This window comes from Prinia subflava, chromosome 1 (genome assembly GCF_021018805.1).
Source record: "Prinia subflava isolate CZ2003 ecotype Zambia chromosome 1, Cam_Psub_1.2, whole genome shotgun sequence".
In the NCBI taxonomy this organism is placed as follows: Eukaryota; Metazoa; Chordata; class Aves; order Passeriformes; family Cisticolidae; genus Prinia; species Prinia subflava.
The window spans coordinates 8521839-8537872 of NC_086247.1; the positions used below are offsets into that span (position 1 = coordinate 8521839).

General features: G+C 37.3%; 1 protein-coding gene across 5 annotated transcripts in view; it reads right to left on the reverse strand.

Moving 5' to 3' along the window:
• EFR3A (EFR3 homolog A) overlaps window positions 1-16034 on the reverse strand; it is a 78107-nt gene that overhangs the window by 37211 nt on the left and 24862 nt on the right. For all 5 annotated transcript variants that reach the window (XM_063410766.1, XM_063410699.1, XM_063410620.1 and 2 more), the window contains 4 exons: window positions 15543-15670; window positions 14068-14218; window positions 5264-5385; window positions 3418-3567 (listed from right to left, as the gene is read on the reverse strand). In XM_063410766.1, the coding sequence (XP_063266836.1) occupies window positions 3418-3567; window positions 5264-5385; window positions 14068-14218; window positions 15543-15670 (551 nt within the window). The remainder of the gene's footprint in view (window positions 1-3417; window positions 3568-5263; window positions 5386-14067; window positions 14219-15542; window positions 15671-16034) is intronic.

The following is a 16034-nucleotide window of genomic DNA, read 5'->3' on the forward strand; positions in this document are numbered from 1 at the left end:
GAAAATCCTGTTGCCTCTGGAAAAATCAGTGTTTCAGGAGTTACCACAAAAGTGCTAGCTTGTCATATTTTAGTAACAGAAGAGCCTCAGGAACCCTGATAAATAAGGAGAAGTGGTTTTACAAGTGCAGCATGATTAGAATTTTAAGAAGCATGACAATTGGTATATAATCCACCATTAATAACACAAAACTCCAGCACAACTGCTGTGCCACTCAACCTCCCCTTTTTTTTCTTCTCCTGTACTGCCTGGATTCTGATCTAGGGAGATGGGCACCCTTCTCAGCACAGAGAAAGTACAAGAGATGGTGTAGGACTGAGATTTCCAGTGCTGTTTTGACAAAGATTCCCTAAAATACAACAGCATTGCAAAGGTGGGTGTGAGGGGAGGAAAGAAGAAAGCAGGCTGCACAGCACTTGGAGTTAAGTCTGTATGAAAGAATTCCAGTAAAAATGAAGTAAAATAAGTTATGTTTTAAGTGCTTGTATATGCAAACCTACACAAGATGACCTCTCAGCACTGCTTGGGAGTCTTTTTTTAGATGAATCTCCCTAGTATAAAATGTTAGTATTTGCATCAGAATGTCTAAAATTATCTTGTGTTGTATGTAGGAATAACATTTCATTTGAACTTTAACAGCATCTACCTCAAAGTATTTCTCAGTAAGTGTTCACTGGCATTGTCAGATAATAGACAATGAATATTGAATACTCCCTTTAGTTTTATAAGAAAGCTTTGTACAGCCTCTGAAGTTTCTAGATTCAAGTGAGTAGCTTATTTTGTTTCACTGACTAGGTTTTTACTGAAATATCAGAAAACCTCTGAGATATCCAACTGCAGCAGTTAAGAAAAAAACCAGAAGTATCCCTCTGTATCTAGACCTTTTGTACTACCACAAGAGGGCTGAAAACGTGCTTTGCAATGAAACAGGCAAGGACAACTCCCTTTAGCTGCTCTACTGGCTTTTTTGTGGGCAGTATCTATCAGAAGTGGCAACAAGGAACTGGAAGGAGGATGTGTTGAAGTATAGCAGTTTCCATAGCAAACGCTTAATCACAGACTTAAACTAGCTCACAGCAACTCAGCAACTAAAGCAAGAGACTTCCTAAATGCCACAGAACCAGGACTGGCCAAAGATATGACAGGACGTGAAATAAGACTTCACCACCACTTCTGAGCAGAGTATGCACAGGAATGTTTGACTATGATTCACTCACCCTGAGAAAGAAAGAAACTCTAACCTTCCCCTCAAACAGAATTTGTATGAACATTAGAGATACATCACAAAGATTTGAAGCCATGTTTACATTAAGTGCTAGAGTGTCCCTCTGCCTGAAGTAAGGCTGGCAGGTTTAGCTCCACAGTTATGAAGAATACGTCAGAAAGTAAGGGAATTACCAATTTCATACATCCCTTCCCTATTATGGAGATGCACATAAATAGATATACACATAACATAATGTCTGACAGGCGCATAACTAGAATGTGCACTCAGATACACGAACAAATAATGATATCCACAAATACAATGATATTTTTAAAATGTTACTTAAATATTAAATTCTTAACTCCAAGAAGTGTCTCATCTAGTATGTACTCAAAAGAATCTTGAATTAAGTTGTAAAGTTCCTCAAGCTAAAATTACACTGATTTTCAAGGTTAAGTACCTACATGTACTTCAGCTTTAACTAAAACCAGTTTTTCTTCTATGGACTTAAGTTGGGGGTATTTTCTGGAATTTCTGCTCTTTCTCTCTTTCAAATAATGCTTTGACTCCATCTGCCAGAACAATATGCTTCTTACTCCTACTCTTCAATATGTCTCTGTGCTCCACAAATATGAAGTCACACATAGAATAAAATGAGAAATTGTCTGTAACATTATTTAAGACCAGCAGGTAACAATTTACAAACACTGGTTTCAGCTTTTCTGTTACATGCACATCATCAAAGGCCCCTACTCGTCACTTAGAAAATATTTAGTCTTTTTTTTCATGTTCAATGAGCATTATAGGACACGTTTCAAGCACAACAGTTCAGAAATTTAGGTTGTTATTTGACAGATTTGTTTTTGTCTACTACTACAATTATTGCCTTGCTCCACAGACAATAAAAATCACTCCTGCAGTACATATAAACAGATCCACTTTAAGTGGTTAATTCAAATCCTACTTCAGTCAGTTTTTCTATCAGTAGCTAATTTACTTCTGCTATAAAAAGGAAAGTGTATGCCTGAGGGCACTGTAAAGAGTATCAAAGGAAAGGGCCCACCTGCAGCTGGAAGCCCTGTAAGAGTAAGCAAAGGCAAACCAGGCTCTCCTCACTCAAAAAACAGCTTCAGAAAGCATTCCCTCTTACTCACATCATTCTTCAGATGTCAAATTCAAGTGGATATTTCTGTACATACTGTGTGGGCCCTCAGTTATATGCAGTAAATAGAAAAGGCATGGACAGACACACAACTATTGATTTTAGTTATTTAGTCTGAAAATTTGTTTTAGAGATGAGACAGGTCCTGGCAGTCAGAAATAACAGAACAAAAATAAAGCTGAGGAATTGAAAAATAAATGCCAAAACTCAAACCAAAAAAGATAAACTGACAGATCTAGAGAGCTGAGTGAAAGCATGAAAAGCTTGTTGTTTTAGGAAGGCTGCTGAGCCTCTCAGCAGACAAGTTTTGAAGCAGCCAGAATTGGACATGGAATGAATATTTAATTTGCTTGCACTGCTGAAGTTGGTTTCATGGAAATTTCCCAGTGCTACCAATAAACAGTTTTCACACCTACATAGTGTTTAATCATGGACCAAAAAAAATAGTGACTTTTCAATTGTAAGGTGATTGGCATCTCCTCAACCTTAATTATCAAAGAGATCTTTTTGAATATCTTTTCGCAAATCTGGCAAATAACATGCCCAGGAGTCACTGAAAGCAAAGAAAAGAAGAGGGTCTACATATAAATAAAACTCTTATTCCTTACTCTAAGTACTGTTTCAACCAGGACAAGCAGTTCTTACTAATGGCTAAAGGAATTAAATCCTCAATTTTTAACAAATCTAAGTAACAAAATCATTTGAGTCACCTAAAGGCTTTTGCTTACTCATCTCTGCATCTGATCCAATAAAACACAGAGTTTACAATTTTTATCAAGTCAAAATATGGACACATAACTTCTGGAACAATTTTTAGGCCAACAGAATCTCAAGCAAGCGAAAAAAAGTGTTTGAAAAAATGTTAAGACAAGAAACATTGAGAACTATTATGCAGACCTATACTATCAATTTCAAGGAGCCTCAGCTAGTAAAGGTGAATTGTTGCTTCCACTAAAAAGAAAAGAAAAGAAAAGAATATGCATCATAAAAACCTAGCCTAGAGATTGCTTAAAAAAGCACGACAGTGACAAGGAATACAATTAATTACCTGTCCACATCTTCTATTTTGTGCATGTTGAAAAGCAATGATGGCACAATCTTGTCCATGTGCTGAGGTTCCCATATGGTTGCTCGAAGCTCATCATTAACTGTTTTTCGAACCACTCCCTGAATGCCCCTGATTCCAGCAATTCGGATCCTGAGGAAGGAAAAGAGGAATTACAGGGGCTGAGAACACAGCAGTAATCCAGTAGTGTGGAATTCCAGCAGGTTCTCAGTAGCAGCAGCTGGGAAAACTGGCCAACCATTAAGGTTGCCCATGTTTTCAATGAACAACTTTAAAACCACTGAGGAAGCTGACAAAACAAACAACTGAATAGAAGATGGCCTGTAAGGATAAAGCTGACACTACTTAATGAAGACTCAAACTTTGTACATCACCTCTGACCAAAGTCCTGTGGATAAAACCCATCAACTCTACCCCATTTACCACTCATCACTTGAAACTTTGCACAATCTCAGCCTATCCCAGAGATGAATAAAAGTGGGAAGTTACCACAGTACAGCTGAAGTAATATCTAGCATAGCCATGTGATTGTGCCATTAGAAGCAGTAATTAAGACTATGGATTAGTCAGAATAAATCTTTAAAGATTTCTGAAAGATTCACAAGATGGAAAGCAAAGGATAAATCTGTCAACTTAAACCTAATGGACAAAAGGAACTGTCACTTGCATTTTAAAACCATTTGAATGAAATCAACTGAGAACTAATCAACAACAATGAAATAATAAAAAGAAAAAAATAAGTTCAAAAAATACTTAGTCTAGCTGCTAGATATTGTCATTATTTTTTTAAACAAAAATAGCTTGCAGGAGAATCTGTGCATGAATAGCAAAGTATTATTTTTTGAAGTGATAGTAGCAAATAATCCATTATAAGAAATGGTAGGAAGAGAATTTACTTCCTGAAAACAAGTAGAAGCTGGTACAGCTAACAAATGAAATATGCACAACTCTCACTAAAATTTTAATTATTTCTATTAAAAAACATCCCTCATTTTCAAAATCTTGATTCAGGTATGGACAACATTAATTAGGCCTTGCTCAGTCAAATTCACTGAATTAAAACATTTCTAAGATGAACTACAGAGGTAACCAAGTTCTATAATTATTTTTGTTTAGATTTCAATTTGTAAATAACTAAATCTGTACTTTTTGTATTTTAGCTATTTCTGAACAAAGTCTTGTGCATTCAATACAAATTCAATTTCATTCTAGATCTTCTGAGAAAGTTTCAATAGGATTACACACAAAGCAGGAGAGAAGAGGGATGTACAAACTGGGAGAAGCTGCTCCTGGGAAGGACACACCCTCCAAGGGGGAGCCACAGGAAAACAAACGGCAGCATTTACGTAAGAATGGGAAAAAACAGAATTCCCATTCATGGAGGCTCTTGAGTTTCGCACACATGAGCATACTTCAGATATCTAAGAAAACACAGTTTTAATAACTAATTATCAAAGAGCAGACTTAATATATGCTTTTGCTTTTCATATAGGTAAATATATGAAAATGTATTAATATTTTTGTTAATATTAACATTATTAAAGTTAACTCGTTAGTATCTCAAGTAAGTTCTGAACTTGTGCATTTACAGTAATAAGTGGTGCCTTTCTGGAGAGAATCCACACAATCTAACAAGCACTATTAAGGTAAAACTACACCTAAATATCCTACAAATTCTAGGTACCTAAAATTTGCAATATTTGGTGCTACTCAGAAAGTCAGACTGTCATTTTCTTCATATGGAATGAAGCACTCCACTAAACACCTTAATAAAAGCTACAGACAATGTGTCAACAGTTTCCAGTAATTCCTGCAGAATGACACTTACTCATTTTGTATTTCTGGATCAGGGTCACAAGAGTGACACATGGCACTGAACCGGGACACAAAGAAGTCGTAGCGTCTGTGATAGGAAGGTGTGTCTTCTTCAATGTTGGCAAATTTGACAAACTGGAAAAAGAAATCCATTTAAAAAAGAGTTTTCATACTGATTTTCTAAAATAAAATAATGAGTAATAAGTTTCATTTAACAAGTAACATAAAGTAGCTGCATTAAGGTTAGAACCCAATTTTGACAACACTTTAGAACTTCAGAGAAGAGAAATCTGAATAGGAAGGTTTTCTTTTTAAAGTCTTTACATAAGAACTTCATTTAGACAGCTATGGGAGGATGAAACTGCATGAAATACAATGTACTATGCAATATGGAAACATCTAACACGTGAACAGTGAGTGTCATCAAATGGAAGAATCATTTAGGTTGGGAAAGACCCTTAGGATCATCAGGTCCAACCATTTTCCTCACACTGCCAAGTCCACCACTAAGCCCCGTTTTACGTAACTCCAGTGATGGTGACTCAGCCACTTCCCCAGGCAGCCTGTTCCAATGCTGTTAACTCCTCCAGAGAGGAAATTTGCCCTAAAATGCAGTCTAAACCTCCCTTGACACAACTTGAGGCTGTTTCTTCCCATCCTATCTCTTTCAGCTTGAGAGGAGAGCCTGATACCACTGTGCTACACCCTCTCTCAGGCAGTTGTAGAGAGCAGCCCAATCAATCAGACACAACCCTGTCATTACCAGGTTACCTAGCAACATTCTGATCTATCAAAATGCAAGGGAAATAAACTTAGAGGCATCCTGACAATTCTATCTTGACAGAAGGGACAAAGGAGGAGTCAGGGAATTATAATCCAGTCAATTCTAGTGCATTCACAGAAAAACACAGGTAAAAATTGCCAATTTGCCAACATCTACAAAGTCTCAAAGGGGTAAGTAACAGTCAACATGGATTTGTTAAGAACAAATCACATCAATCCATCTTATTCCTATGACAAGTAAATAACTTTTGTGAATCCAGATGAAGCAGAATCTGTCAAAACTTCAGTGATGCTCTTGACAAAAAATCCACAGAAGTCTCAAAGGGAAGACAGAAAAACACTGTCAAAAGAACATTCTCCATAAGAGAGATGCACAAGAGTTTGGAAAAATAAGGAAACCCGAAGTAAACCACCACAGCATAAAAATATGATGTTAGATGAGCAGACTGGGCTCAGTGAATTTGCAAAGAACACTAAGCTGGACAGAGCTGTAGGCATACTTGATGCCTGGTTTTTGAGCAATTGGAAATAGGACCTGAAAAACCAAGGAAGGGATTTGGGCATGGTTATTGCCAAAGAGCATTTTAAGCCAGAAACAGCTCAATGAAGAAAAGGAACTTAGTCAATGCCAATATGACGGCATGGAGAATTGAACAATATACTGTGATACATCTGCATTACTCATGACACCTATGAAGAAACCTTTGCCATCTAATTGGGCCAAATAAGCCTTGAAATGAAGTGGTGCATCCAGCTGAAACATCAAAGCCTAAAATGGTAAATTACTGAAACAGTTCTCAAATTATTCAAGAGATGGATAAAGCTTTAGATAAACATCTGTAAAAGGAGAATGAAATACACTAAATCACCTAGACTACAGCTGCCTAAAAGGTATTGATCTTAAAAGGTACAGAAGACAGCAATAAAAAGAGAATAAATAAATAGTTTTCTTTGTCCAGTGGTAATAGGCAAAGCAATAATAGGCTTATACTGAAGCAAAGCCTAAGTCAGACATTAAAACCCCTCCTTTCTAAAGTGAGCAGACTGCCTAAAGACCTTTTGGACTCTCAATCACTGACAGTTCAAAGAACAGGCTACAGAGGGAAATAAAAAGCAAAACAAAACAATGTCAGGAAAGGTTGAACACTGTGCTCGTTCTGCCCTGAAGCGGAGTGATGTCCTATTAGGACCCCTCTGCTTTTACTCACACCATTTTTATCAATTCCTAAGCACAGCCTGAGGCATTTCCTTTCTATCTTTCATGATGCAAAACCTGCTTTCATCAGCACATTACCCACAGACATCCAGACAAGCCCAAAGCACTTTAGCATAGTCTACAGCACAATGATTTGTGAAGAGTTTGAGGTTTTCACGCTGCAAGTGAAAACTGTGTATTTCAGAAAAAAAACCAAAAACAAACCTACCATTTTTTCTACTCTTTTGTTTTCTATTTTATCTAAAACACTTATCCCTTTCAGCTGCACTACCAGTTCACTCCCTAAAAGCTACAGGAACAGCTGAAAAATTATACAGTACATAAAACTACATTCTCAGCTGTTACTGAAAATGGAGCAAAATTGTAAAGTACAAATCCATTTTACAAGTCTTTCTGTTAGGAATATCCTGCATTTCAGGTGGTAAAAAAGTGACAGAAGTCAAAATCTAATTCTGTATGGTCCACTGCCACAGACTGAAATACGCTCTACGAACAGCACCCATATGTTTTCTATATTTTCTCCAATACAGTGAGTTATAAAAATGATCATTTCCTTCCCAAGAGACACTGGCAAATGTTTCATACGTACTATGGCTCCCTAGCTTGTTTCACGGAATTATTCCTAGTAAATTAGATTTTTTTTCATTTGGCAGACAAGAATTTTGTTAGTCCTTACATCTCAATAAGGCACAAAGACCAAGGATTTAATAAGCCCCTAAACAATGTTATCTCAGTATTTTCCAGACATTCAAGTGCTCAAGTCCACAAATAATTCATCCAAAAAGCTTCCACAAAAGCATGGAAAAAATGGAAACAAAAAGTGTGAAGAACACAGAGCACTGTGGGAGTGGCTGTGAAAATGAGAATATTAGTTCACACTGCATTTAGTACTATCCTTTAATATTATTATCTGAAGTACTAATTATTTGATTGACAGGATCTCCCATCAGGAAAGCCTGATACACTCTAATAACTGTTTTGCTAGCAGAAAGATTTATTTTACCAAGAAACTGCTTTGGAAGAACAAATGATGAATTTAGGCCAAGCAAGTGTCAGGGACTCCCTTGTTCTGAGTACTTCTCCTGTGTTAGGGTGCAGCTTTGCGGCAGGGACACAAACACATGGAAGTCACACCTCTCAAAATGGCATGCACAGTAAGAGACCCAGAAAGGGCAGAGGCTTTTTATGTACTCATCTGTGTAACAAAACAACTTCTCCCACTGAACATACAGCATTTCTGCACCACAATCCAGGATTAGCATTCAGATGATTGAGCATTTAGGCCACAGGAAAGCTGTCTGTGGTAACAGTTTTGAGTTGTGCACTGTCATCCAGTAAAGTGTAAAATTCCATTCCATCATAGAAATTTTAAGTTTTTACAGTAGGTATTAGTCTATACATTGCAGTGGTTGTCTTGTTATTGTTATTAAAGAATATTTTACTCCTAAGCATATATTTTCAAATAAACTTCAGATATAACCATTATTCAACCTAAAAAAGGACAGAACTCTTGTGAAAGTCCAAACACCTGCCTAAGAATTATTTACAAAGCTTTAATAGATGTAAGCATGTCATTCAGTCACAGTAGGTGTTTGCAAGCATCCAATGATAACTTAAGGAAGTTTTACCAGTACAAATATCTTCTATATTTTATAATACAGAAGGTACAGAAAAGAATTTACATGAATAGTACCTTATTTCATTTATTTTGAAGCCAATAAAATTCAATCAGTATAAAAAGATATAAATCTATCACAAAGTAAAGAAGAAACATATTATTTATACAGAAGATGTTTGTTCCTGACTGAATCAAGAAATTTGGATCACATTACCAGGAGAGAGAGAGATTGTGCAAGCCCTGTAAATGAATCATACAAGTTCTCAAGGACAAAATTTCTTCTATGCATTTAAGCTGTTTTATCACTGTTATGTAGCAAGTACATTAGGTGAAAAATTGTAACTTTCAATGGTCCCTGGATGTCTCTAAAGAAGGTCAATTTTATTCTAGAATAATCACCATGCATCATATTTGAGTCTGAGTTATGTTATTTAAAGTATCTCCCTACAAGAACACTAAGATCAATCTGAGCATTATTTTTTTCATCTGTCCTCTTCAGTCTGCAATTTTCTCTTGTTTCACACAGGGAAAGGGGTGCTGATACTTGCATTTACTACCTTTTATAGGTCAAGGTACTGTATTTCATTATTATGAAACTGTCACATGGGAAGTCGTGATCTCCTATAAACATAAGACTCTTACAAATCACACAGTACAGCCTTAATGAGAAGTGTGAATGTTATGTATGCACTCCAACAAACAAATGCCAAAAGGACAAACACATCAACTTTCCTAAAGAGAAAAGCTTCTGTTGCCTGGAACGCAATAATCAACTACACAGAGGCAGAGGTCTTTAGTGAAAGCTGCTCCTCACTGAGAAAAAAGGGCCAGCCTGTTTATTTCTTTCCTTTTATAATTTTGTGGGTCTGAAAGCACATTGGCTCTTGGGGTTACTACCCCTTCACTCCACTGGCTATGCCAGCTGTCAACTAACATTGTTTTCAGGCTGGAAATATGTAAGCAAAGGACAGTGAACAAAAACAAGAAAGGTTGTTTATGTTCCAAAGCGTGAGAAAGTGAAAGACTGACTTTTAATATTGCAACAGTAGCTAAAGAACTGACTCCATCTTACAAGCAAGTAGAAGGCTTTAAAAAATCTCAGAAAAACCAGGGCAACAAGCTTCAAACAGCAGATACACTAAATTTACAAAGACAGTATGGAAACAATCACAAGGTTCTCAGCAATGGAAAAGGGTGATTTAGTTTATTTATTAATACCTAGAGTCACCTGACACTTTCAGTTTTATCGGAATAGCATGGATAATTTCACATCCTATTTTTCTTTGTGCCCCTTGGATAAAAAATTCTCCTGACCACACGTACAGTTGTGTAACAAAATCAGCAATGGAATGTTAGCTTACAGGGCCACAGTAATGTGGCCATGGAACTGCAGAACTAGAGAGCACAAGTACGAGTGGGGGAAGCAATACTTAACTTTGAGTGACCCTAAAGAACTTCCTCAAATTCTAGCACATGCACAATTTCTAAGATAATTTAACAACCATAGGATGAGAAAGAGTGCTGTGTGTTAATCTGTCTCCCTGAGATTTAAATCCTGTTAAAAAGACAGAGGGGGCATCCTAGAGATGGAATTGTTCCATTGTGTATTAAATCACTACCAGCACACAATTCTGTACTGTTACACAGAATGAAAGAAGCATCTTGCAAGAAGGGTAAATTTCCACTGCATACTTCCATGTTATCACACTGCAGACAAGGAATATTAATTCTGACATAGCTTAATTTCAAAGTGTTGACATTTTATACTATTTTTACCCTACATATGCACTCAGTTCTGCCCAAACTGACTGCTTTTATAAGCCAACACTAACAAATATGAAAGTCCTGTCCCAGGCACTGGTTGATCACTTTTCCACTTGGGAGTCTGCTTATCTTCCTTTAAATATCAAATGATGACAACCAGCAATGGGATCATTATTTCACTGCTCCTACAAAGATTCTGCCTTTATAAAAGGAAGCATCCTTTTAACTAAAGAAGAATTTGTGGTACATAATTAAAATGTGGTGATACTGCCTTCCACATATTATCTGCTATTTTTCATGAAACCTCAAAATCTTACTGGCAAAAATACAAAGAATTCACCCCATCAGCATTCAAAAATAGCTTAAAATGTTTTGTATTTTGCTCAGTCTTGTAAATATATATTAGGTTGAAAGTTTGACTAAATTATGCAACCAATTGTTCTTGACCAGCCACCCACTAAAGAAAATTTCTGAACCTTCTTTAAAAACTTTACAAATAGACATAAAATGGCTATAGATTAATAGAGATAAATTGGATCTCATTCCAAAAAATTTTGACAAGGTTAAAGATTTTAAAACTTGTTACTTCTATCCTAGTAAGAAACACTATGGACCCTAAACAATACATTTAATTATTTGTACATGAGCAATGGAGATGCTTTACATGATACTCAGTTACTGAAATTCTGCAAGAAAATTAGAGAGAAATATAGTATTGTCATAAATTTATAAGGAAAAGCTTATTGCAATCAGCCTTACACGTAAGCCAAGGAGATATCACTTTTTCCCACCACATTTTTTCAGTTCCCTCACCAGCATATGCTATCCTAGCACATGGTCTATAAAAATATCTTCCCTGCTAGAAAAAGCCTTTTTGAACCTCACAGACTATCAATTTGAAATTTGATCTACATTAAAAAACTCCAAAAAAACCCACCTATTCATTATATCCACTATCAGATTTTACCATTTTAAAGTATCTGCCTTATATAAATAGATTTACAATTATGTTATTAAAAAAATAAACAAATCACTGCTGCTGTAGGAAATAAGCTAACATTACTTATAAATGCAACATATAAAAGGCCACAGGAACTAATTTTGTGTAACCTGAAGATCAGGCTTAAAAGTACATGAATAAAACCCAAACAATTACTTATTTAAAATAATCCTCTTTGGATTTGCTTTTCAAAAATAAATCAACTTATAAATTAAATTAAATTTAAATTCCAGTATTAATTTAAGGTGACAAATAGCTAAGTGAAGCTTTAATTTTTTTCCTAAAATATAGAACACCAGCTAGTATAAGTTCTGCATCCAAAACCAAATATTTGGAAGTCAGCAAAACATACTCAGAAGACAGCAGGAGCTTCCAAATCTTTTCAAGCCTTTAAACTATTCAGAGATGTTTAGTACAGAGATTTGCTTCCTTTGAAACACTTTTAAGCAATCACAAGAGTCCCCACAGATGAAGCAAAATCTGCGAGGCTGAAAAAACCCTTCAGTAAAGAGGTTTGAATTTTGCTCCAAAGACATCACTGCCTTTCTATCTCAATGAAGCTTTGGGCAGAAAATAATCAAAACCCACTTGAGGCCACAATCATACTCCACATATTTTAAATGTAAGCAGACTATAAATGTGTAGGGGCCTTAAACTGAGTTTCCTAAAAATACTATGTAAAATTTTCCAAAGGTTGCCTGACTTTTCATCAGTCTAAAGACATTTACTTCATATACAACCCAGTCTTCTCTTCTAGACAATACCAGTTTGCACTCCAAAGTGGCACATCAGCTAAAGCACATGAAGTATTATTCAGTCACCATAACATCTCCTCTTGGTTTTTGGTTTTTGTTTGTTTATTTCCTTCTGGAGGAGAGAAACAAGGCTGAATATGGCAGGAAACTTTCTTTGTTAATTGAACAACATTTATTTAAGAACACAGTAAGGCAGTGACCTTGGTAACAGACAGGCTGTTACCCTTTTTTCCTCTTAAGTCAATACAAATAGACTTGTATCCTTTGTCTTCATTAACTCTAGAAGGCACCTAGGGAAATTAGCAGAGCCAGGCTAAAATAAGGTTTTGGAATACTGTTGAAGAACCATAAAAATTCTCTCTTCTCACATAGTTTCACTTCTTATTTGGGGAAACTTTTTTTCTGAGTTTTACAGAAGACAAACCTAAATTATCTCTTAGTTCAGGAAGTCTTTTAATCTCCTTTATTGACAGAAGACTTAGGAACCAACAGGAATATCAAACAGATTACCCCAAGAGGTGGAGTCCTGTTCAGTAACATGCATTTTGAAGGGACACATGCCTCGTACATCAGAGTGGAGGTTGGCAGTAACCAAGGATTTTAAACAACTGGGAAATTATGTACACCTTGCCATCGGGCAGCCCAGGAAACAAGTTCCAAAGCCATTTCCTTAAGAGTATTTGCCCAGGCATTATTATACAAAGAAATCAAAAGAAGCAGGGTAGCCTGGTTCAGTGCTATCCAAGTAAGTAAGTAAAATTTTTTATGTATAATGAGATATAGATCTTGTTATCCTCAGTAAAGCTGCCCTGATAGTGGGGAAACAAGGGGACACCTCTACTCTACACCACAGCAAAATTCTCTTTACTCCATCATAACAAGAAATTCTGCTCTGGGGTAGCATCACTTTACTACACCCTCCTGTCTTCCTGAACTGCAACTCGACTTAATTCCATCAGCTGGGATGCAAGCCCAAAAGCCAAAAAGCTTTACTGATTCCACAAAGAACGCCCCTCACTGTTAACAATGGCAATAATTGACATGAAATGCAAGCTCATGTAAAAGCAATCACTCTAAATGAAAATAGTCCACATCACAATCCTGGAATTTATGAGACTCCAATTCTACCAGCTGGAAATACAGCTGTAGAAGGGAAGTATGACAGAGCCATACCCCTGTCTGTACCCATCACTCTCACTGGAATACTAGACCTCTAAATCTTCATTTTGACACTTAAGTTTTGCTCTTCAAGCCTGGATCTGAATCCTGAAATATTTAAGCTGATAAAATGGTGAGGTTGCAATACTCAAAGTTACTTCTCAGCTACTTTTCAGTATCTTCCAGTGTAGCTTAAGTTGCCAGAAATCAAAACACTGTCTTATCTATATATTGGCTCCAGGAGGGCTGCTTAAAGACTCAAAATACAAACTCACAGCACAGCTTTGCTGTCCCTCCAGAAGTTATTTTCAGAGGGAATGAGCCCAGATATCAAAAGAAATAAGGACACTGAAGGAAAACAGTTTATCTGCCTCCAGCTGGTATCGGCTCTGTATTTAGGCCCAAAGGACACAGCCTGCTACAGACAGCATCTTTCAATACATGTCAATGGGCTGATCCTTCTCAAAATACTTTCCCAAGCAAAGATTTACTCTGATTTGATTTAGCACCTGAGCTTACTCACAGAATTAGTCCCAAGGACTTGCAGCTTTGGTTCTCCTGATTCCAGAAGCTTGGCCACCATATGAAGGAAACTTTCCACAAATGGCTTTATGCTTTGAGAATGGCAAGCCATTAGAAGTTGGTCCAGTGCCTCCATGGCAATTAAAACATAACTGAAAATTAATTAGAAAGATTCAGATAAAGATGTATAGCATTTATCATTAACTCAATTAGTTCAATTTAGGATCTTACCACAAAAAACAGAAAAGAAAGAATGGAAGGCACGTCTTTCCCATTGTATAAAAATGACATTTAGGGCTATTTTCTACATCCATATTTTCTCTCTTTTTTCTTTTTTTAGGGGGAGGGGGGTGGTGTAGGAGGGAGGGAAGTATAGAATTGACCATTTATCCTTGGCAATAGAGTTGGCCTTTTACCCTTTCTATAAAGTTATAACAGCTTCAGATGACATGAAGGCCAAAACATGATGGTCTGTGACGGATGTGGCTTTTCTTTGCCAATTCCTGCCTCTTCTTAGACTTAATATTTCTCACTTAAATATTTGATTTAGCCAAAAGGGCGTTTTTTCAGCGAGGGGCTGTGGGGGTGGTTTCTGTGAGAAACCAGGAGCTGCCCCCATGACAGACACAGCCAGTTCCAGCAGCTCCAGGACTCCATGACCATATCCCTGAGCCCCTCAGGGACATTGGAAGTGCTCCCAGGTAAGCAGATACCACAGTACAGACCACAGAGGACATCATGCTGGAGCCAGTGGAGGTGCCTTGAAGGAAACTGCTGCCCACAGAAAGGCCCTGCTGGAACAGACTTCTGGCAGGCCCCATGGAGAGGAGCCCATGGAGGAGGCTTTTCTGGCAGGATCTGTGATCCCATGGGAGACCCATGCTGGAACAGCCTGTTCCTGAAGGACTGCACAGCAAGGAAAGAAGCCTTGCTAGAGCAGCTCTTGAAGGACTGTCTACAAGACAGACCCAAGGCTAGAGCAGGGTAAGGGTGTGAGGACGAAGCAGCAGGAGACACAGGATGTGTGGTGGTACAAACTGAACACAGCCCCAGTCCTAATCTGCACTGCTTCGTGGGGGTGCAGGTAATGGACTTGGGTGTGAAGTTGAGCTTGGGAAGAAAGATGGCTGGAGGAAAGACCAGCCAGTTTTTAAGCTTTGCTTTAATTTCTCACTGTCCTACTCTGTCATTAATTGGCAATAATTAAATCAGTCCTTGCCAAGTTCAGTCTCTTTTTCCCCATGACAGAACTGAGTGATCTCCCTGTCCTTATCTCAACCCATGAGCTTTCCACTTTATTTTCTTCTCCATCTGGCTGAGCAGGAGGAGTGAGAGCAGCTGGATGGGCACTTGGCAGCCAGACAAGGTTAAAGCACAAAGGGACGGGGTCTATCTTGCCTTCCAGACTTGATCAGAATAAACATGATGAAATTCCATGACTTGTTAGCATCTATTTTTAATGCCTTCTCTCCTCACCCATAGCGATGTCTGACCACATCCCTGGTCAGTCTCTCTGCCAGGTAAGCCCCAATTCGATCCAGCTTCTCTGGTGCAGAAACTGCATAGAAAGTCAGTTTCTCCATGTCAGCTTTAACAAGACCATCCTAAAAATGGAAATACAAACCAGAAAATTAAAGAGTTCATAGAAAATATAAAGCATTCCAAGTGTTTTTATCTAGTTAACATTTAAAGATCAGAGGCTTACAGATGTAAATAAGCGACTGAAAAAAACCCCTAAAATATTGAACAAAACTCCCATAACCTTAGCTGCAAAAATCAGCAACATGAAACAACTAAAATATTTTTAAAGGAAATGAAGCAACTGGCTTGCTCCACCATTTTTTGTAAGGGAATGGGTATTCTAAGAGAAGGTATGTAGTGAGATATGTGACCAGCTCTAAGTCACACTACTTTCCTAATAGCACAGTGTAATTTTTTTCTCTTCCAATCCCTCCCCACTAAGTATAT